General features: G+C 46.0%; 3 protein-coding genes across 3 annotated transcripts in view; 2 read left to right on the forward strand and 1 right to left on the reverse strand.

Moving 5' to 3' along the window:
• LOC105393752 (DNA polymerase epsilon catalytic subunit 1) overlaps positions 1-19,928 on the forward strand; it is a 47,838-nt gene extending 27,910 nt beyond the window's left edge. The window contains exons 24-41 of the mRNA XM_048630069.1: positions 704-936; positions 2,196-2,321; positions 2,573-2,666; positions 3,349-3,524; positions 7,089-7,276; positions 8,948-9,098; positions 9,547-9,702; positions 11,946-12,078; positions 13,115-13,187; positions 13,399-13,543; positions 13,991-14,175; positions 14,896-15,020; positions 15,235-15,309; positions 15,481-15,641; positions 17,066-17,231; positions 17,733-17,914; positions 18,229-18,361; positions 19,481-19,928. Coding sequence (XP_048486026.1) covers positions 704-936; positions 2,196-2,321; positions 2,573-2,666; positions 3,349-3,524; positions 7,089-7,276; positions 8,948-9,098; positions 9,547-9,702; positions 11,946-12,078; positions 13,115-13,187; positions 13,399-13,543; positions 13,991-14,175; positions 14,896-15,020; positions 15,235-15,309; positions 15,481-15,641; positions 17,066-17,231; positions 17,733-17,914; positions 18,229-18,361; positions 19,481-19,657 — 2,679 coding nt within the window. The 3' untranslated portion in view covers positions 19,658-19,928. The remainder of the gene's footprint in view (positions 1-703; positions 937-2,195; positions 2,322-2,572; positions 2,667-3,348; positions 3,525-7,088; positions 7,277-8,947; positions 9,099-9,546; positions 9,703-11,945; positions 12,079-13,114; positions 13,188-13,398; positions 13,544-13,990; positions 14,176-14,895; positions 15,021-15,234; positions 15,310-15,480; positions 15,642-17,065; positions 17,232-17,732; positions 17,915-18,228; positions 18,362-19,480) is intronic.
• Positions 19,929-19,961: 33 nt separating this feature from the next.
• Positions 19,962-21,349, reverse strand: LOC105391633 (protein SEC13 homolog). The gene is made up of 2 exons (XM_011563144.3): positions 20,702-21,349; positions 19,962-20,508 (listed from the first exon to the last, which is right to left on the reverse strand). Exons 1-2 carry the CDS (start codon positions 21,269-21,271, stop codon positions 20,137-20,139), a joined length of 942 nt encoding a protein of 313 aa, XP_011561446.1. The 5' UTR covers positions 21,272-21,349; the 3' UTR covers positions 19,962-20,136.
• Positions 21,350-21,616: 267 nt separating this feature from the next.
• LOC105391632 lies at positions 21,617-23,218 on the forward strand. The gene is made up of 5 exons (XM_011563143.3): positions 21,617-21,801; positions 21,875-21,934; positions 22,009-22,182; positions 22,265-22,408; positions 22,656-23,218. Exons 1-5 carry the CDS (start codon positions 21,730-21,732, stop codon positions 23,025-23,027), a joined length of 822 nt encoding a protein of 273 aa, XP_011561445.3. The 5' UTR covers positions 21,617-21,729; the 3' UTR covers positions 23,028-23,218.
• The last annotated feature ends 39 nt before the right edge of the window (positions 23,219-23,257 follow it).

Below are 23,257 nucleotides of genomic sequence, written 5' to 3' on the forward strand. Positions count from 1 at the left end.
GTCCTATGGCACCCCAGAGGTGCAGAGGGTCTCCACTAACGTCCGCCACTTCCGCCTATCTTCGGCTGTACTTTTGGCCTCGCTCCAGCTTAGTCCAGCGGCTCGCAGCTCGTTTTCGACGCTTCGGCGCCAAGTTTGGACAGGGCGTCCCCGGGAGCACTTGCCATTTGGTGGCCTCCAGTCAAAGGCTATAGTTGCGGCATTCGTAGGTCCTCTTCGTACAGTGTGCCCAATCCATCTCCACTTTCGTTTCGCAATTTCCTTGCCGATGGGAGATTGTCGGCACAGCTTCCACAGATCTTCGTTACGTATTGTCTTCGGCCAGAAAACGCGTAGGATCGACCTGAGGGACTTATTGACGAACACTTGCAGTTTGTTCGTCAGCCCTTTCGTCACTCTCCACGTTTCGCAACCAAAGAGCAATACGGACTTCACGATGGAGTCGAAGAGGGAGATTTTTATCCGCCTTGTGAGCACATTCGAGTCCCAAACAGGTTTGTCGCCATAGCAAAATTATTAACCAGTCAGATAATTTGTCATTCACTTACTGCCTAGGATTTGCACTTTCAAAATGGTAATACACGCTTCTCTTAAACGTAAGATCCTTACAGATGGATGGCAAACTTATGGATGCAATAAATAATTGAGTATTGAGATTGTAGACCTCCAAAAATTATTATTGACCCACATCTTACACCAACAGGTAGCAGAGACCTCCGAGCCGGGCCTATTCAGACTATGGGCCCTCATAGGCAGCGACCTGCACCAGATCAAGCTGACAGTCCCGCGCATCTTCTACGTGAACCAGAGAGTAGCGCGCGCCACAGACAGTGATGTTTACTGGCGCAAGTGCAACCGGATCCTGCCTCGCTCACAGCCGGTCCTACACCTGTACCAATATACTGTGCCGGAAGCGCTGTACACTGCGCATCATGAGTAAGTATTTAGACCGTAAAATTATTGTAAAAATTTCAACCTTGTGAATTTAGAAGCGATTTATATTTCGCTATATAAAATCATCTTACATGTGTTGCCATCTGTTTGAAGTCAGGCTTGCGTTAGTCAACCAGAGATGTAGGATCGTCCGTCAAGGAGACTTCTATGAGGTGACGATAGATGGCGCTAGACATCTGACAGTGTAGTGAACCAGAGAGTGGCGCACCACAGACAGCGACAGCTACTGGCGCAAGTGCAACCGGATCCTGCCTCGCGCGCAGCCCGTGCTGCACCTGTACCAGTACACTGTGCCGGAAGCGCTGTATACTGCCCATCATGAGTAAGTACTGTACTGTAATTAAATAAATTTTTCGCAAAATTCGGCATCATAAAAACGACTTCAATACCGCGATGTAGGCTTGTCCTCGCATGTGCTGCCATCTGTAGGAAGTGAGGCTTGCGATAGGTGACTATACAGTCTGATGGTGTTAGTTAGTTCGGTTAGGTGACGATAGATGGCGCTAGACGTTAGATAGTGTAGCTAGTGAACCAGAGAGTGGCGCGCGCCACAGACAGTGATGTTTACTGGCGCAAGTGCAACCGGATCCTGCCTCGCGCGCAGTGCGTGCTGCACCTGTACCAGTACACTGTGCCGGAAGCGCTCTATACTGCCCACCATGAGTAAGTACATAATTATATTGTTCACAAAATTCTGCTCCGCAAAAGAGACTTCAATAGCGCGATGTAGGATTGTTACAACATGTGCTGCCATCTGTTTGAAGTCAGGCTTGCGTTAGGTGATGAAAGATGGCGCTACATTACTCATAATGTAGTGAACCAGAGATTGGCGCTGAGCCCGTGCTGCACCTGTACCAGTACACTGTGCCGGAAGCGCTGTATACTGCGCATCATGAGTAAGTATACTATCGGCAAAATTCGACCATATTGTATTTTTTTACTGGTATCCTTATTCAAAATTCGCTGTCGTCTTTAGTATATCGGGTATTACAATATGAAATTCTAAACCTGTATATATATTACCCAGCTTACCGCGTAGTAGGATTGTCCTAACATGATGTGCTGCCATCTGTTGGAAGATTAGTTTCCGTTCAGCGAAGGCAAAAGTCGCAACATACCTATGTAGGTACATATACTGTAGTTTTTAACACGTACATAATTTGTAGACAGGCACCGTTTATTTTACTGCCACCAGTTTATTTTTCTAAGCATATCAATCTCCAAAAACCCGTTATTTCCAGAGAACTGATGGCCGAGCTGTCAGCGCCAGAGATCGAGGGCATCTACGAGACGCAGATGAGCCTCGAGTTCCGGGTGCTCGTGCAACTCGGCTGCATCTGTGCTGTGGACCCGCAGGAAGCTAGGAAGTAAGATTTACAACTCTTATCCTATTTAATTATATGTCAGCTTTGTTCGCGTTTTGTCTGTTGATATAAAGTACTGCCCAATGTATTGAATAAACTTTATTTTCACGAAAAACGCGATAAAGCAAAGAAAAATAATAAAATATAACTTATGCAGCCCAAACGCTTGTCATTTTCGAAGTAATGATGTTCAAAGAGCTCAAATCATTTCTCTTTGTGTTTGGCTTGAACATTTGTCATTTGTTTATTTTCAGACAAGTGCAGTTTGGATCAAATAACACTGATTCGTTCACGTTAAGCCAGTTGCAGTTCAAAAGTGTGGCTCACCAGCCGTACTTAGAGGATCAGGTTAGTACTGATTTGATATATTATTACTTAGGGAGTAGATATGACAATGTGTGAGCATAGTATTTATTTATTTATTTATTTAACTCTTTATTGCACAAATATTACAAATAAAAGTACAAAGGGTGGACTTAATGCTAAGAGCATTTTCTGCCAGTCAACCCGCAGGAGGTACAAAGATAAAAAGTACGGGTGTGCAAAAACGGAAAAAAAAAGATCAGTATGATTGTGAAGTGCCTAAATAAAAATAATACCTAACCCTAAAACTAAGTAAATAAATATATATGACCCTATACCTATTTATAGTATTTCATTAATTGTTCTTAATTACTTCATACTAATGCGATGTTATTTTTTTATAAAGCTTTCTGGATAGACATTATAAGGTAAGCTTTTGATAGAAAATATACTTCGATTATTAAATAAAAAAGCATATTTTCTTCTTGGCCGTGATACGAACCTTCGACATTAGAGCCATCCACAGACCACTATCGTCAACAATGCCTGTGTGCGAATCACAAATATTGTTGACTCTTGTCGATAATAATTCGATACTGGAGTTGGTATGCGTTTTAATAGTTTCTGACGTTACCGACGGTGCGCTGATCAAGATGTCATACAAAAAGCTATGTAGTTACCTATCGACTGAAACCGTCTATCATTGACTGAATATCTCCCTTCCCAGGAAGGCGTCTCCCCTCTAAAACACATCTACCTATACCAGCACGGGGCACCCCCGCCCGGGCGCAGCATGTGGGCCCTAGTACTGGGCTCGCGTGCACATATCTTCGTGCTAGACACTGTCCGGACGAACCAGATGCCTAATTGCAACACGCTGTATAAAGCTGAGAGGACTGCCAAGTAAGATATTAGTCACATAACGTTGCAACGGACGCAAGGTTTGTGACTGTATATGTATGACTGTATGGTATCATATAGGGGTCACCAGTTTTCCAACTACTTTAGGCTACAAAGTAAACAACTATAGGCTTAGTACTCAATCTACATAACGCTGCAACGTTGCAAGCGTTCCAAGCGTTTGTAACGTTGCAAGCGCAGCATGTGGGCGCTAGTACTGGGCTCGCGCGCGCTCGTGTTTGTGCTAGACACAGTCAGGACGAATCAGATGCCTAACTGCAACACGCTGTATAAGGCTGAGAGGACCGCCAAGTAAGTTATAAGTTACATAACGTTGCAACGGACGTAAGGTTTGTGACTATATGGTATCATATCGGGTCACCAATAAGCCAACTACTTTTTGCTACAACTATAGGCGTAGTACTTTTGTAACGTTGCGAGCGCAGCATGTGGGCCCTAGTGCTGGGCTTGCGTGGACATATCTTCGTGCTAGACACTGTCCGGACCAATCAGATGCCTAACTGCAACACGCTGTATAAGGCTGAGCGGACCGCCAAGTAAGTTATTAGTCACAGTAAGTTATCAGTCTGGGGCTGTCGCCGCTTCAGAACAACAGAACATGGAAAGGAGGATGCACAATTTAACATCGCAAGGGCGTGTCCAAGGGTTCCTCCAGGCTTTTAAAGCAGCTGCCTCAAGCCTTATAGGAAAACCACAGAGGACACCCGAGAGGCGCCAAATCTCCAGAGAACCTAAAATTGGAAAAAGGCTTGCCCAGAGGAAAATTACTCGAGCGGATATGGGCCAGGTGGTCCCACCGAAGCTGAAAACAGCTACCACCTCAAACGACCATCTAGAGAATGCCGCCATCGAATTTATGGCAATTACAACCGCCACAAAGAAGGTAAATCTCTTGTCCTGCAAAACGATCATGCAGACCTACAGGCAAGAGAACGAAAGCCGGCTAAAAGTTTTACTCGAGGAGGCCGAAGCCTGCATATACGATAACAGTAGTTGCCAAGTCCTCAGAGGCAAAATGACTGGAGCGTATATGGCGGCTTATAGCGAGGAATGCGGATTCGTGCCCTGGGAACGCAACATCCCGAAACTCACTCTCCCACACAACAACCAAATGGTGGTCGTAGCTCAGTGTACCAGGATTATGCTAGAGGACAAAATCCTAGCAAAAGCGGAAACCATTAACGCTACCTGGAATAGCTGGACGATGCCCACCATCGCTTGGGTGAACGGGGTACCTGGATGTGGGAAGACAACCTGGGTGGTAAATAACTTCGATGTGAGCAAAGACACCATTATCACCACGACAACTGAGGCGGCCGTCGATATACGAAACAGGCTAGCGCATAGGATCGGGGACATGGTTAGAACTAGGGTACGTACGATGGCATCAGTCCTAGTAAACGGCTTTAGAGAACATGTCGGATGCCAACGCCTGATAATTGACGAGGCCCTGATGAACCATTTCGGGGCAATCGTAATTGCCGCCCGCCTGTCCCGTGCCAGTGATATTGCTCTAATCGGAGACATCAACCAGCTACCGTACATAGACAGAGAGAACCTATTCGAACTAAGGTACAGTCGCCCAACACTGGTAGCAAACATCACCCAGGAGCTGTTGTGCTCATACAGAAACCCCATGGATGTTGCATACGCCCTAAGAGAAGTATACTCAGGCATATACGCAGCCACAGCGCGTATCCAATCCCTGCAGCTGAAAAGGTTTACAGACGCAGCAATTCCAAAATCCCAAACCAACACTCTATTCCTGACGCATACACAGGAAGAAAAAGAGACCCTGACCAGCCAAGGGTTTGGAGAAGGAACGGGATCACGCGTCTTAACCATACACGAAGCACAGGGATTGACGTACGAATCCGTCATTATCATAAAAACAAAAGACAAAATAAAGTTGCACGATAGCATACCTCACGCAGTAGTGGCGCTGTCGAGGCACACCTCCGCCTGCACCTACTATGCGGATGACACCGAGGACGCTATCGGCAACCTCGCTAAAACGGCAATAACAGCACCGAAGAAACGGATCCTCGAGTACAACCTAAAGATGGCAATAAAAAATCGGGACAAAGAGGTCTTTGCCCAGCAATCAAGGCTTTTGGCAACGCAAAATGGAGCGGAATAGGAGAATTTTGATTTTAATTTTAAATTGACGGCCAAACAGTATTGCATGTTTTTTATAGTTTTGATATGTATAGTATATAGCATGTATTGTATAGTTTTGATATGTAGGTATTGTATAGTATATCATGAATTAATATTATCTGTATAAGAACTAACCAATAAAATTAAGATAGTTTTAAGAACACTGTCACACATTAACACCAGGCAAAACAACAGCGATGACAAAAGGAGTGTGTGACCACTGACAGGCGTCTGTTAAGTTCTCTGAAGACAGCTGACACTGGCCCTACCCTTCAAATGTTTGTTGCCATTATAATTGTAAGTGTAACTGTGTGAAACAAAGAAAAAAAAAAGAAAAAAAAAAAAAAAACAAGAAATGCACAACTGGGGGTTTTTAGTCGGTTAAAGGCCGACACTACCTGGGTCCCCTTCCCAGGTGTCTGTGTAGATTTTCCTCCAGGAGTGCAAAAAAAAATATATTATTAATAATATATAGGTATATATATATATAAAAGATAAAATATATATAGAGTAGTGAGTAGTTAAAAGATGAAGATAAAAAACAACCAAACTCTCACAATATATTGATCTCTCAAAAAGGCACGGACATAAAGTCTGTGGAGTGATAATAAAATCTTTAAAAAAAAAAAAAAAGTTATTAGTCACAACGTTGCTACGAACACAACGTTTGTGACTCGTTTAGTTTCTACCCGTAACATGCAATCTACGTAACGTTACAATCGCACCATGTGGGCCCTAGTGCTGGGCTCGCGTGGACATATCTTTGTGCTAGACACTGTCCGGACGAACCAGATGCCTAATTGTAACACGCTGTATAAAGCTGAGAGGACCGCCAAGTAAGTTATTAATCACATAACTTTGCAAAGGAAGCTACAACGTTAGTGACTCGTTAGTGTCTACCCGTAACATGCAATCTATATACGTAACGTTACAATCGCACCATGTGGGTGCTAGTGCTGGGCTCGCGTGCACATATGTTCGTGCTAGATACAGTCAGAACGAACCAGATGCCTAACTGCAACACGCTGTATAAAGCTGAGCGGACCGCCAAGTAAGAGTCTAGTCACATAACGTTGCAACGGACGCTATTGCATGTCTAAAAATAAATAAATAAAAATTTGTTTGTAACTCATTTAGTTGTTCCCCGTAACATGTCGCGCAACAATCAATTTAATATTATTCCGTTTGTTTTGTGTACATTACCCTATAAATAGCTTTATCCCTACGAGGGATAGTCATAAGCAATGGTGTTCGCGTTTTATGTGCAACTGCTGTGCTATGCGGCAAGAGTTATGTATTTAATTGCTGCGGCGTTTACTCATTCCTCAGAACAGGCCGTTTATGGAGATATAAAGTTACCTTCTAAATTTAAATATCAATTCACAGAATAAACCTCGGCACAGACGAGTCGACACTCCCGCCGGCAGACATAGCATGGGAGACACACATAGAAACCGACCTCAAGCAGGTGCACCGCGGCATCCAGCGCGCGCTGCAGCGGCACCGCGACGAGCACAAGGGACCGGCCATCGTAGCGGCCCAGGCGCCGCGAGCAGCGTTGCATGGGGTGCCAGGTAATATAATTTTGTTCTTTTTATCTTGTCGGTGATAAACACAAGAGCTAACCTCGCGGCATGGGTCCCTTTTCGACATCGATGAATTCGTAACATGTGTTTTACCAATCACAATGCCATATTTATCGCAAATCGCGATTGGAGGAAGATATACAAATTTTCATGCTACATGCGTCCCGTTGCATGGGTCCGGTATCGTTACTATATCGTGATTCACTATAAAACGGCGCTGTGATTGGAGGAACACAGATTAAACGAATTTATCCACATCGATAAACGAACCCGTGCAGCGGGACCGTAACTAAGATATAGCATGAGAATGGAATAATACTTTATTGCTTGTATCTTATGGCGTTCCTCTTATATATACATACCCAATCGTATACAAATGGAAGAATACCTACAATAAGCACTACAGCCGGACTAGTAGGACATAGTATGGGAGACGCACATAGAGACGGACCTGAAGCAGGTGCACCGCGGCATCCAGCGCGCGCTGCAGCGGCCCCGCGACGAGCACAAGGGACCCGCCGTCGTGGCCGCGCAGGCGCCGCGCCCCGCGCTGCATGGCGTGCCAGGTATCTATCTATCTATCTATCTATCATGGCGAGCTTATTGTCCGCATTTAGCCCATAAGGTGGGCCATTATGCGTGCCGGGTTATGTAATGTATAAATGCGTCTTACTTCAGATGCATAGGTTGCGGGTTTATATCACGTCAGGGTCACCAATGTGCCAAGCTGGATTTAGGCAATAGGAAATGTGCCTACTCTCTTGAGAATGGCGGAACATACTCATGTGCTATGAAAAAGTTCCACCTGCCATTGACGTCCCATATGTCACTGGAACTTTTTCATTGCTCGTGAGTGTATTTACCTATTGTGTCTTGTGGCGTTAATCTTATATAACTACCATCATCATCTTGAGGTTATAATTATCAATAAATCTAATACACGGATGAATGTGGTAGCTACAATAAACACTATAGCCGTCAAGTGCATAGCATGAGAGACGCACATAGAGACGGACCTGAAGCAGGTGCACCGCGGCATCCAGCGCGCGCTGCAGCGGCCCCGCGACGAGCACGAGGGACCCGCCGCCGTGGCCGCGCAGGCGCCGCGCCCCGCGCTGCATGGCGTGCCCGGTATTGTGTAGCTTCTTCTTTGCGTGTCAATGATGAACATTAGACCTGGCACCGCTGCATGAGTCCATTTATCCATGTCTATAAATTCGTTTTGCACATTTCATCAATCACAGCGCCGTTATTATCAATAAGCAGTATAGTGTCATTTATCCATGCTGCGAGCATTTCCCATCATCAGTCGGTACTGGATCACTGATCTGGACTACGCCACTCCCAAGGCTACTGGACGTTGGCCCCTCTTAAGAGTGCTGGTCATAAGCCACATATTTTTCTCAGACTACCGGTTATCTGTATAAGGTCGCCGGCTCATCGGGCTGTCACAAACCACAATTGCCTGTTCATGATCTTCATGCGAGAATTCGGCATTCATTACTCATCAGAATTTTCTTACCCAAAATATCTTTCTAGCTACATTTAGCTTTCATTTAGTTTTAGTAGCTTTTGGGCTACATTACTTGAAGAGTCTTTATAAGAAATCTGCCAAAATTTTGCTTATACACAAATTAACTCCATGCATTCCCCCCACAGGTCTATCAGACTTCCCGATAGTCCCCCTGCACGTGCGCGATGTAGACACTCTGTACAACTCACTGGAGTGGCAGCGTAACGGCGCGCGCGCCATAGTGAGGCACCTGCTCAACTTGCGCGCCATGCTGCGCCTCACGGTGGAACAGTGCAGGTAATGTTATGAGAGTAAATAAGTTACTTAAATTACATGGAATATTATAATATGGAGTTAGAGCAAGTACGCACGGCTTATTGATAGAATTATTGAGATTTCTATATATATTTTTTATTTTCTTCTGCCTACCACCCTTTATTTTTATATTTAATACGATTTTAGATTCGTTGGTTATCACTTTATCACAACTAAAGTTTGGTTTGGGAGGTTTTAGGCTTCTTCTTCTTCTAGTGCCGTCTCCTAGCGAAGGTTGGCAATTATCCTGCTAATTTCCGTCTTGGAGGCCGCCGCACCGAACAATTCTCCAGTACTCAGCTGGAACTACTGGCGTATTTATTTATCGTATGGCTTCACTGGTTACATAAAATAGTATTAAAATAAGGATTTATACATGTCACTAAAAACTGATTTTTAGGCATCATAATGTTTTTTTCCTTATTTCCAGATACTACCACGTGCCGATCGGCAACCTGCCCGCCGACCCGACGCTATTCGCCGCCGACTTGTTCTACGCGCGGCACCTGCTCAAGCACAACTGCGTGCTGTGGAGCTCCGACCGCGAGCGCCCCGACCTGGGCGGCCGCGAGACCGATGATAATAGGTGAGGGGCTGCTAGTGTTAATGTGTCTACATACAGGCTAATACAGGGTGTTGCTTAATCGGCTTTCTATACCACTTTTGCGGAACCCTGTGAATACATTTTATGGCAGATAAAATCATGTGTGTTTCCTATCGGGGAATCGGCCGATGGCCTTCCTTAAAAACCTCTTGAAGTCTATCTATCTGTCCACCACAAACACACGTACGCACAATTTGCTAGTAGCCTAGTGGGAGTTTCTCTGCTACGAGGGGAGTTTGCCATAACCTCTCTCTGTTTGCGGCGGACTTGTTCTACGCGCGGCACCTGCTCAAGCACAACTGCGTGCTGTGGAGCTCCGACCGCGAGCGCCCCGACCTGGGCGGCCGCAAGACCGACGACAATAGGTGCGGGGCTGCTAGTGTTATGAGAGCTATATATTGAAAAAAAACCGGCCAAGTGCGAGTCGGGCTCGCGCACAAAGGGTTCCGTAGCAGCAAAATTACAGTTAAATCAACCTATCTCAAAAACTATAAGAGATACTTTGATCAAACCAAAAATCGTTGAAAGAGTTAATTAGCATGCATCACCTCTATTTTTTTTAGAATTTTATACCCCGTAGTTATAAAAATAGAGGGGGGGGGACATACTTTTTACGACTTTGAGAGCTGATATCTCAAAAACCGTTCACTTTAAGAAAAATGTTTTTTAGAAAACTTTATATCATTTTAAAAGACCTTTCCATTGATACCCCACACGGGTATGTACATCGAAAAAAAAAATTTCATCCCTCAGTTACATGTATGGGGGGCCCCACCCCCAATTCTTTTTTTTACTATTTAGTGTCATATTTTTGTAGCGGTTCATACAACACATATTCCCATCAAATTTCATCACTGTAGTACTTATAGTTTCCGAGTAAATCGGCTGTGACAGACGGACAGACGGACAGACGGACAGACGGACATGACGAAACTATAAGGGTTCCGTTTTTGCCATTTTGGCTACGGAACCCTAAAAACTGATATTACGGCAGATAAAATTCCACTAGCATCGGGGAATTTGCCCGTCGCTTACATTAACTAACCGCTTCGCTAAAGACACGCACGCACCAAGATTTGCGTGTGAGAGCCTACCTTAGACTGACTGTCACTAGAGCGGAGCGGAGCGAGGCCGAAATCAACCAATAAAATTTCACGAGCGGAGATTTTGGTTAAATCTATCGGTGCATTTTTGCCTACGCATAATTTTCGTGCGAGGTCGGTTGGCCTAGTGGGGGTATCTCTGCTATCAGGGTAATTTACCACTAACCTCCCGCCGACCCGACTCTGTTCGCGGCGGAGCTGTTCTACGCGCGGCACCTGCTCAAGCACAACTGCGTGCTGTGGAGCTCCGACCGCGAGCGCCCCGACCTGGGCGGCCGCGAGACCGACGATAATAGGTGAGGACTTAGCTTAGGCTCTAAGAATGATGCTGATGAATGCTATCATGACGTAGAAAGAAAATGGAGTCGGTCGGTGGCCTATCTGTCCATTAGAGCGGAGCGGAGAGCAAGCGGAGATTTTCTTTCTTTCAAATCTGTAAGTGCTTTTTTGCCTACGCACAATTTCCGTACCAGATCGGTTGGTCTAGCTAGGGGGTATCTCTGCTATGAGGGTAGTTTGCCATGACCTCCCGTCGGCCCCGACGCTATTCGCCGCCGACTTGTTCTACGCGCGGCACCTGCTCAAGCACAACTGCGTGCTGTGGAGCTCCGACCGCGAGCGCCCCGACCTGGGCGGCCGCGAGACCGACGATAATAGGTGAGGGGTAGCTGGTATTAAATATGGTGGCATATAAAACTCTTTTTACGGCCGTGGTGGCTAAGCAGCGAGCGAGGCGAAAATCCACCAATAGAATTTTACGATCGGTGCATTTCTGGCTAGGCATGATCTGCATACGAGATCGGTTTGCCTAATAGGGATCCGGGGGCATGGCAGTGCCCCAGCCAAGTCTCTAGCAAAATGGTCACAGCCGTACCATCTTTTCTCGAAGCGATTCGCGGCTGTGTCGCCCTCCCTATATCTTCGACGTGGACAAAGCTAGGAGTTTAGGTTTTCGGTGAATAATAGTAGGTATCAGAACAAGCGATACAAGGGTACTTTAGTTTGCCATTCACTTGCCCCCACTCCGACGACGCGACGTTCGATAACGACATCATCATCGTGTATATTTTCAACCCGCAAAGATTTAACTCAAGTAACCAATCTATAAACATTTGTCCCCAGGCTAGTAAGCGAGGTGGACGAGCAGTCCGGCTGCACGCACAACGCGCCCGGCGCGTACTCCGGCGTGTGCGTGCAGCTGGAGACGGACGCGCTGGCGGTGTGCGCGCTGCTGCAGGCCTCCACCATACTGCAGGTGACTAGCTCCCGGCGGGGTAGGCAGGGCGTCACTAGCGGGGTAGCAGTCCGTGTGCGTGCAGCTGGAGACGGACGCGCTGGCGGTGTGCGCGCTGCTGCAGGCCTCCACCATACTCCAGGTGACTAGCTCCCGGCGGGGTAGGCAGGGCGTCACTAGCGGGGTAGCAGTCCGTGTGCGTGCAGCTGGAGACGGACGCGCTGGCGGTGTGCGCGCTGCTGCAGGCCTCCACCATACTGCAGGTGACTAGCTCCCGGCGGGGTAGGCAGGGCGTCACTAGCGGGGTAGCAGTCCGTGTGCGTGCAGCTGGAGACGGACGCGCTGGCGGTGTGCGCGCTGCTGCAGGCCTCCACCATACTGCAGGTGACTAGCTCCCGGCGGGGTAGGCAGGGCGTCACTAGCGGGGTAGCAGTCCGTGTGCGTGCAGCTGGAGACGGACGCGCTGGCGGTGTGCGCGCTGCTGCAGGCCTCCACCATACTGCAGGTGACTAGCTCCCGGCGGGGTAGGCAGGGCGTCACTAGCGGGGTAGCAGTCCGTGTGCGTGCAGCTGGAGACGGACGCGCTGGCGGTGTGCGCGCTGCTGCAGGCCTCCACCATACTGCAGGTGACTAGCTCCCGGCGGGGTAGGCAGGGCGTCACTAGCGGGGTAGCAGTCCGTGTGCGTGCAGCTGGAGACGGACGCGCTGGCGGTGTGCGCGCTGCTGCAGGCCTCCACCATACTGCAGGTGACTAGCTCCCGGCGGGGTAGGCAGGGCGTCACTAGCGGGGTAGCAGTCCGTGTGCGTGCAGCTGGAGACGGACGCGCTGGCGGTGTGCGCGCTGCTGCAGGCCTCCACCATACTGCAGGTGACTAGCTCCCGGCGGGGTAGGCAGGGTGTCACTAGCGGGGTAGCAGTCCGGCTGCACGCACAACACTAGTATAGACTAAGTTATTTTTTATGCTGCAACTTAAATGCTTGTGGGCGTCTAATATCAATACTATAACATTTCATTGGTTTATAACTTGGGTTATTTACAATGTTATTATGTTTGCAGGTGGAAGGGACGAGTGTGGCCACATGTTTTGGAGCTCAACACTCCAACATACAAGATATCATGTCTAACACCGGTACGTGCTATTTTATTACTTCTCTATCTACATCCACACCTCGTAATATCTATAATAGATTGCGAGATTCGCTTTAAAATGTAAGAATGGTAGATTAAAAAGTAGCCTTGAAAGTAGGTAAGGGTCCTGTCAAGGTCTGTGAAAGTAATGTGTGATCAAATAATGAGTTCAATGATTGTATTTTCAAACTAATAACTCTTCATTATTCCAGGTTCAAACGCGTCATTGAACTACGACGAGACGGCGCAGTGCGCGGGCGCGTTCAAGATCCTGCGCTCCATGGTGGCGTCGTGGCTGCGCGACGTCACGCAGTACAAGAACGTGTTCGCCGACTACCAGATATCACATCTGTACAGGTACCTGCACTTGACCCCTCTATAAGGCTCATTGTAAAAGTATTTCATGGTATTTCAAACTTAACTTTATGGGATAAAGTAAAAAATATGGCGGCAAAATATTATTCCTTTGTTTAGCGTAGATGCACGAAACTTATCTCCTAGAGTACGGTTTAAATATTTTAATCGTCCGGCGCCATTATTTATTTATACGGCGCACCCTAGGCTGTAAAAGACTGAAGCTAATCCCTTCATCATTATGACTACTGCAAGTCTGGCAGTACCAGCTTGGTAAAGTAGCTCAAAACAGATGACATATCAACATGGCAGATGATAAGACTTTGTATGGCCATCGGTCAGTCAACTGTTGATGAACAATATCAAACTCATTTCAAGCCTTCCGGTCCATTATGCCAATCGTTTAATGCTTAACTCACTTGACTGAATCTCATAATCACAACCCCACAGATGGCTAAAAACCCCGACCTCGCTACTCTACGACCCTGCTCTCCGGCGCACGCTGTACAACCTGATGAAGAAGCTATATCTGCTGCTAGTGGCGGAGTTCAAGCGCCTCGGAGCCTCCATCGTGTTTGCGGACTTCACCACCATCCTGCTGTGCACTAATAAAGCTTCTGTTATGGATGGCGTCGGTGAGTTCTAAAGATAGGATATTTTTCCTCTACTGCAGGCCAAGATACCTGTAGTGGATAGGTGTGTAAAGCCGGAGGAAAGAGTGTGTATGACTATGGTATGGCTTCAGCCGCACTAATAGTCTGTGAATTAGTCCCAATAAGTATGCCATGAATTCCAGTGAGACAGCAGCTTGTGTAATAAACCTACCACATCCAGAGGCGATTAAAAATCTATTATATCTGGTGTACCAATGGGATGTGAGTATTTAATCGGTAAGGCTTAGGTATTTGATACCGCCTCATTATAATAAGCCTTTCTATAAGCGGTACAAGCGGGAGCGGTGGTAGCTCAGTCGGGTAAGCGCCCGCTTCTCACGCCAGAGATGCGGGTTCGATCCCGGCGCTGACATGTACCAATGAGTTCTTTTAACTAAAGTACAATGTATACCATCGCTCTTACGGTGAAGGAAAATATCGTGAGGAAACCTGCATATCTAGATCTAGCACATCTAGATATGTAAACGCACCAACCCGCAGTGGACCAGCGTGGTGGGAAATGGTCCGAGCTTAGGAAGGCAGTTTAGACCTTGGGGATATGCACAAAGGTTCCATTTGAGAGAGCCAGGTGCAGGTACTTACACCCCCACAGAAAATAGAATAGAATAGAAGCGGTAGAATCCCTATTTCACTCAATCTGTGTACCAAAATTTTTACATTAGTTACGTTAATTTGTTGCAGGCTACGTGGAGTTTGTAGTGCAGAGTATCCGCAACAAGGAGTTGTTCCACGGCATCGACATCACGTACAAGCGCTGCTGGGCGCACCTGCTGTGGCTCGACGAGGCCAACCACGCCGGGATCGAGGTATTTACACATTTACGACTCATTTACAATACAAGTACCTAGTCGTTATAGTTACTTCCCATTGAGAAAGGTTTGGGTATTTTAGTCTATTGTGTACAATGAGGGAATGAAACTACAGAGAAAGGAGAAAAACCTCCAGTGTTCGAATTATTGTGAGTAATAAATTATGTCTTTATTTGAGCATTTTCATCAGATCAGCTATTTTGCTTTGCAGGGTAAACTACCTCAAGGGCTGGTGGAAGTTGGGTCATCTCAGCTACCCACGGAATCAGAAGATCAAAACGACGAGGTATGTACCTCTATGTGCGGAATTACCTACTACATACCCTCATATACCTTTGTATGTATAGGCAAATTATAATTATACCTCCAGATGATAAATAACTAACAGGGATACCGGAATCTATTGAAACATAAACCAACAAAGCCAATCCAAACTAACCCCCTACATCCTTCACAGGAGAGCTCAATCACCATGCACTGGAACCTAGCGGAGTTCTTGCCCCGGACGGTGCGCGAACACTTCGTCTCCACCGTGGCGGGCTACGTCAGCGCCGCGCACAGTAGGCGCGAGGAACTGCCGGCGCTGATCACCGGGGAACTGACACAGAAGCTGCTGCAGTGAGTGTTGTCACGTGTTGTGTGGGGGTGAATGTTTGTAATAGGGAGTGACTTAGTGTCGACGGTGGCGGGCTACGTCAGCGCAGCCCACAGTAGGAGGGAGGAACTGCCGGCGCTGATCACCGGGGAACTCACGCAGAAGCTGCTGCAGTGAGTGTTGTGACGTGTTGCGTGGGGGTTAATGTTTATAATATATATATATAAATATTTATTTTCAGACCACATAGTCCATAGTAAGTGTTAGTAACAATGAATCTTAATACTAGGTTAGGCTAAATACAAACACAAACACATTAATATATTTATTTACACACCCTATTTTGAAACACTGAGTACTGATCCTACCCTGTTCCAGTTAAGTACTTGGACCCAGTGTCTCAAGATAGGGCCATCCACCCTCTCGGCGATCACCCTCAGGAGGCTGTTGTCGCTGGCCCGCACTCTGCCCAGCAGAGACGCTGTTCGCTTCCGGATAATGGCGTAAAAGTCATCCGTGCGCTCGGCTGCGAACATGCCTGACGCGCTGCAGTAGCGGGGCAGCCCCATCATCATCCTGAAGGTGTTATTATATTGAACGCGCAGGGCGCTGAAAGCCTTCTGAGTATAGTTAGTCCAGAGGCTGCGGGAGTAACGGGATAATAGGGAGTGACTTCGTGTCGACGGTGGCGGGCTACGTCAACGCAGCCCACAGTAGACGCGAGGAACTGCCGGCGCTGATCACCGGGGAACTCACGCAGAAGCTGCTGCAGTGAGTGACGTCACGTGTTGCGTGGGGGTTAATGTTTGTAATATGGAGTTCACTTAGTGTCGACGGTGGCGGGCTACGTCAGCGCCGCCCACAGCAGGCGCGAGGAACTGCCGGCGCTGATCACCGGGGAACTCACGCAGAAGCCGCTGCAGTGAGTGTTGTCACGTGTTGCGTGGGGTTAATGTTTGTAATAGGGAGTTCACTTCGTATCGACGGTGGCGGGCTACGTCAGCGCCGCCCACAGTAGGCGCCAGGAACTGCCGGCGCTGATCACCGGGGAACTCACGCAGAAGCTGTTGCAGTGAGTGACGTCACGTGTTGCGTGGGGGTTTAGGTATTAGGTGGTGGTAAGAGTAAAATAAAATCGTGGATGCAGTTTCATTTTGAGCGCCACCTAATTATTATGGAACACATTTTAGCACCGAGGAAGCACTAACTTGTATAAATACAAGGCCTGGCTAAAATGGTATTGTAGGTAAGCTGAAATGAGTGTTTATCTTAACTTTTGTTGAGAATGCCCCATTTATTGTTTTTTTTATTTACACATAAATATAACCCTCTTCATGTCCTGTTTCCGCTTACCTTGTATTATTTGTTTTTCTACTACCGAAATAATCGATATTTTACTGTCTGAATGTGTACTAAATAATTAAATTTTACCTTCATCCATCCTCAGAATAACGGAGCGCATAAACAGCCGCTCGCCCGTCCTCCTGCCCGGTGACATCGCACTTCGCCCCGGCACCCGCGAGGACCTGCTCTCTGAGCAGAGCACTCCGGCATTGATGTTCGTTAATGCCGTCTGCAAGGTGCTGTCGCTGGACCAGGCTATGGAGGACCAGGTTAGAGTAGACTTAATATAGAATGAAGGTGCAAGGTTCACTGGAAGACTGACTCACTGAGTAGAGCACTCCGGCGTTGGTGTTCGTTAATGCTGTCTGCAAGGTGCTGTCGTTAGACCAGGCTATGGAGGACCAGGTGAGAGTAGACCTCGTGTTTAATGACGCAAGGTTGTAAGACTTGCTCACTGAGCAGAGCACTCCGGCATTGATTTTTGTTCAGGCCATGGAGGACCAGGTCAGAGTATACCTAATGCGTAATAATAGAATTAATGTAAGGTTAAGAGCATACTTACATATATATCGACATAGAGTGCCTCGTACCTATGGATAGTGATAGAGATTTATGGATCTGCCTTCCGGTGGATCACTGATAAAATTTCGATGCCTCTACGTTTGCCTGTTTATCTATTCCAACTGGTCGGCATATATGTCATCCCCACTGCCGCATATTGTAAGAACTAGTTTGGTAACATTTGATTTACGATGTTCCATTCTCCACAGGTGACCCTGCTCCGGCGCAACCTGCTCCGCCTCATCGGCATAGGCGAGTTCTCGGCGGCGGCGCAGTGGCGGGACCCGTGCGCGTCGTGCCCGCTGGCCGAGGTCATCTGCGCCGTGTGCAACCACTGCCGGCGGCTCGACCTGTGCCGTGATACCCACATGGCTGTGGACGAGAATGATGTGTGAGTGTTTATCAGTGTTTGTTACGCTTTTTAAGTGCCAAAGAGTGGATAGTGAAGCCACAAGGATCCTTTGGCGCATGGTAAGTAAAGCCGTATACGAACTTTTGGACCGTGAACGAGAAGGCCTAGCACCGGGTCACAAGACACGCACGCTAAGACTAGACTAAAGTTTTGCGTCGCCCTTACATCGCCCGCGGCTTCGAGAGTTGGAAAACTTTTGTGACATTTTGCGCCCTGTGCTAAGCCTTTCGTACGTGGGCCACTTCCAAGACTAGAGGGTTATTGCCATAATCTCACGTATAATCTGTCCTCAGGCCAGTATGCGTGTGCCCCACGTGCGGCGCGGCCTACCCGCGCGCGGAGCTGGAGTGGAAGCTGGTGGAGGCGATGCACCGCCGCGCCGCGAGCTCCACGCTGCAGGACCTGCTGTGCGCGCGCTGCCACCAGGTGAGCATACACTACTAGAGCCCATGTGTCACAGTGGGGTGTGCGTGTGCCCCACGTGCGGCGCTGGAGTGGAAGCTGGTGGAGGCGATGCACCGCCGCGCCGCGAGCTCCACGCTGCAGGACCTGCTGTGCGCGCGCTGCCACCAGGTGAGCATACACTAGTCGTCAAAATATAATAGGCCCGTTTGGACAGCTCGAAAATGTATGGGATGACAGCTGGAAAAATCTAAACAATAAGTAACTTTTGGTGCTTCAAAAGTTTTTTTTTCTTTCAGCCGTTAAAAAATAAGCCAGATTATGTGTCTTTTTATGTATGTCATCAAGTAAATCAAGAGTATAGTGCCACAAACTTATCTGTTCGGGTAACAGCTCACATAAATGTCTAATATTTCTTAATTCTATAAGATTTTAAGATTGCTCGTATTGTTAATTCGCTCTTGCGGTTTTAATAAACCCTTGTAATCTATATTAATATATAATTTATTAGTAAATAATGAGATATGGACCAATTTAGTTAACTGTCACCGGAACAGATAAGTTTGTGGCACTGTAAATTTATAGCAAATTTGTGTAGCTGTCCAAACGGGCCTATTATATTTCGACGACTGTACTAGAGCCAGGGGGGTCACTCTCTAAATCGACAAACGAACGAACAAGAATCGTACACAACGAGATAGAGTCGTGGTTCGCGCAGCGCTCCGAAACTACAAATATGCAGCGATAACCAACACTCTATCTCTTTGTATTAGGCTTACCGGTTGCATGACAGCTCTTGTTCGTTTGTTCGTTCGATTTTGGTGGTAGCCCTGGCTGGAGCCTTGTTTTTTCCGTCGTCTGTAAAAATATCTGTGTCAGCGACACACTGAAGCTGGACTAAGATTTAGTAACCATAGTGGAAGGATTATACAAGTGAAATTAGCGTCTGTAGGTACCTCATTGCCCACCAAGCTGCTGGGCGCTAGCTACTACTATTTTAAAGTTTTAAAGGTAGGTTACTTACTAGGTTTTAAAGGACTCAGGAATCCTCTATCATTCCATGCTAACATTCCTTGGGTCCGTAGTACGTATTTTCTGTACTTACGCTCGCTTCAACAATAACATGACTTCTGCATCCACCAGGTGAAACGAGAGAACCTATCAGTAGTATGCGACTGCGCGGGCGAGTTCAAGCTCATGGTGCCAGTTGAGGAGATCCGCAGCCAGCTGGCCACGTACCGCTCCGTGGCCCGCTACTACCGCATGCCGCTGCTGCTGGAGCTCATCGAGTTTAATTATAGCAATATGTTGGATACATGATGGAATGTGATATTGATGTAGTAATTATGGGATAGATCTGTGATGAATGTTTTTGCGGTAAGCCATAAAATGCGGTAAATGGGAACAAGAATCTGTTCAACATAAAAAAAATATGTACCTACATCCAGAAAAGGAAGATTCTTGTTATAATTTACCCATTTTATGGATATTTATGTGTTGTTATGTACCTAATTATGTATGATGATCATGTTTTTAAGTATTATAATGTTTTAGTGTTAAGAAGTAATAAATATCTTTTGTACTATATTGATTTTACGGATTTTACTTGCATAAAACACAAAACTATAAACTCTTACATACTTTATTAAATTATAAAGAACACTAAAGTTATTGAAAGAAGTTCAAAAGAAACGAAATTAGTACATATTATTAAATTATCACTATTATATTACATAAGCATTACATACTATCATCATTTAACACAATAATCAATGGAAACAAGTATTTAGACCAGCCTGTTACAGAGTACTTCTTTCTTCACTAGGTGTTTGTCCTAGACCTTTGGCTACTTCACTGATGCAGGACCACTGGCCATCCGTGCCTTCCCTCCAGAGGCTGACCTTGTTGTCTCCACCAGACACTGCCAAGATATTTCCTGTTAACGACCAGCTGACGCTCCATACTACGTCGTCAAAGGTGTTGAGAATGGTTGGTGTCCAGGAGACGTTGTCGTCACTGGTCCAGATGACGACGCGCTTGTCCTGCGAGCAGCTGGCGATCATGGACTCCTGCAGGCCGAGGGACGGCGCCCACGCCACGTCGCGCACCCAGTCCATGTGCATCTCCAGACGGTTCTCTTCCATCCATTGGTCACCTTGCTCTCGCCAGATCTAAAAATGAAAATTATAAACTATTATTTATGAATTGAATCATATTTGATATTTTTAACAACCTCACTTTAAAAATATTACATGATTTATTTAATTACATAATTTAAGTATGTGTATGAATGTCTAAAGTTAACATCATAATAGTGTTTATCTTGTTGATGTATTAACAACACAAAGCTATAAAAATACAAACCTTGATAAGATTGTCACATCCACCAGACACTAATCTTTTAGGAGCATCTTTATTGCTAAGAGGGTCTAAGCTGAGGTCAGCAGATATAGCCGGGCACCAGCTGATTGAGTTACAGCCTATGGCATGTGCTCCGGTGATCTTCTTGGACTCCCAGTTGCCACCATCCTGGTTGTAGGAGATGATAGAGATGGACCCGTCGGAGCTACAGCACGCGAGGATCAGCCCGTACTCGGCCGGCGCCCACGCCACAGAGTTTACTGAGCTTTCATGCCCTGTGTATTCGTACAGCTTTGTCCATTCTCCCGCCTCTTTCCAAATAATAACTTTCCTGTCGTAGGAGCATGAAGCCAGCAGGTTGCCGTACTTGGGGTGAGCCCACGCGACCTGCCACACGGGACCGAAGTGGCCCTTCAGGTCTGCCACAAGGGTTTGAGTTCCACTCTTGATGTCGTAAATCTTCACAGAGTTATCTGAGGAACAAGTTGCGAGCCGTAACCCGTAGTAGTCGAGTTCGGCATCGTGTATCATGTCTTCATGGCCCGTATCGATAGTATTTAGCACAGAAATCATCGTAAATGTTTATAAAATTACAAAACGCGGATAAAATACACACAGCTCAACACGGCACCTGTCAAATAAGTTGACGTGGAATTTTGATGTTGCCAGTAATAAAATGTGTATTAACCATTATTAACTGATTAGGGCAACCACACATCCTCGAAGTTAAGGATCGGTTCTTTCAAAGCATCAAAGAGACCCATTTCCTGTTGTTGCGGAGCAAAAGCTGTGTTCTCAGGAGACAGAAAGGAGAACGGAGAGACTTTCTTCACCCTCTCCATTAGTTCGGGCCCATTCGGGTCATATTCGGCGAATTCTCATAATAATAACGTGCTACTTATTATTTATGCATGTGACATGACATCTGTCAAAGTGTAAGTCCGAAATCCAAAGAGGGTTCCGTGGAAGGCAAACCAAAAAAACAAAATAATATGAACAAAATACAAAACTAATGTGTAAATATCTGCAAAATGGCCAAAAAAGAAGAGGGAACATTGTCGAGTATCCAACACTTGCTGGATCAGGATTATCGTGGCGTAAATGTAAGTTTAATAAACTTATCATTTTATATGTTTTTGAACTATGCCGTCACTTTCATAATTATTTATTTTTCAGATAGCGGTATACGCTCTAGCAACGGCTGGACTCGCGTACTCAATACACAAAATACGACCGGTAATAAAAACTGTATACTTATATTGAAATTCTTGTTGAAAACTTGCATTATATAACTTGTTATTTGTATTCAGGTTAGCAAGTTCTCAAAAGCGACCAAAATACCGGATCATTTTTTAAACAAACATGAGTTACTGCGCGGGACGTACACGGGCGTGCAGCACTCGCCGGTGCGGCTGCTGGTGGACCACCGCGCCCCCGTCTACCTGCCTTTTTGGCATTCAAGCAAGCCTCCACTGCCAGTCAAGGTTAGCTTCTCAATGTCAACCTATTTTCATTTCACTCATCTCTGAATTGTGCCAAGGCTAAAAAAGATCATTCTCTTTTCAGTTATGGGGAGTGGACATTGTGAGTGGGAATGCCGTGAACTGGCTGGACTGTGTGGCCAAAGGAAAGCAAGTTACTCTAAATCCCATTGCACGGGACAAGGATGACCTGGTGTCTACTGTGCTGCTACATCTACCAGACCCAAAGGTACATTGATATCAATCTACAGTATGAATTAACATGAATCTCTTACAATATGGGGTAGGCTGAAGACTGTCCATAATAAAATTGTATAGTATCTATGAAACATATTTACCTATGTTAGGTATAGTTTCCTACAGAATTTGTATTTATAAACCTATTGCATCAATTGAGCTCTTATCAATATTTTATCTGGTTTATCTGTTTACCATACTCATAATATTCTGATAATAAAATTATGCTTCCATTACAGAAGAAAAAAAGTGTGGAAACTTTGGATGTGGGACAAAAACTAGTGGAGCTTGGCTTTGCTAAAGCTTCACTTCCAAGTACATTGAAGAAGAACACTATTGAGTCAAAACTTGGACCAGCCTTGCTCTCGGCTCAAGCAAAAGCAAAGTCCTATCGGAATGGCATATGGTCCGATGCCTTACCCCCCATCCCTGCTTATGTGGTGTACTGGAGGAAAAGTTCACAAGCTGTACTTACATTGTTAAATTTGTCAATCAAGAACCTTCTTAACTTGATTAGCTTTATAAGTGTTTATGCTGTGGTAGGAGTCAAGAAGTTAGCCCTCAAATCCTTCAAGAGAACAAAATCTGCTAAACAAATTCAAGCTTCATGAGCGCATTTATTTATTGAGAACAGAGGGAACCAAATCACCTAATAAACTCGAATTATGATTGGTTTCTCTGATGAAATTAGAGCATATATTTTATTTTCTTCCACTTGTTATTTCATTATGTGTAAAAGTGAATATTTCCTGTGTAAATACTGTTGAAACTGTTTACAACATTAAAATTATTAACTTTTTTACATGATTGTTATTCTTTTAACTAATGTAACAAGATTTGA

The sequence above is a fragment of the Plutella xylostella genome, chromosome 25 (genome assembly GCF_932276165.1).
Source record: "Plutella xylostella chromosome 25, ilPluXylo3.1, whole genome shotgun sequence".
NCBI lineage: Eukaryota > Metazoa > Arthropoda > Insecta > Lepidoptera > Plutellidae > Plutella > Plutella xylostella.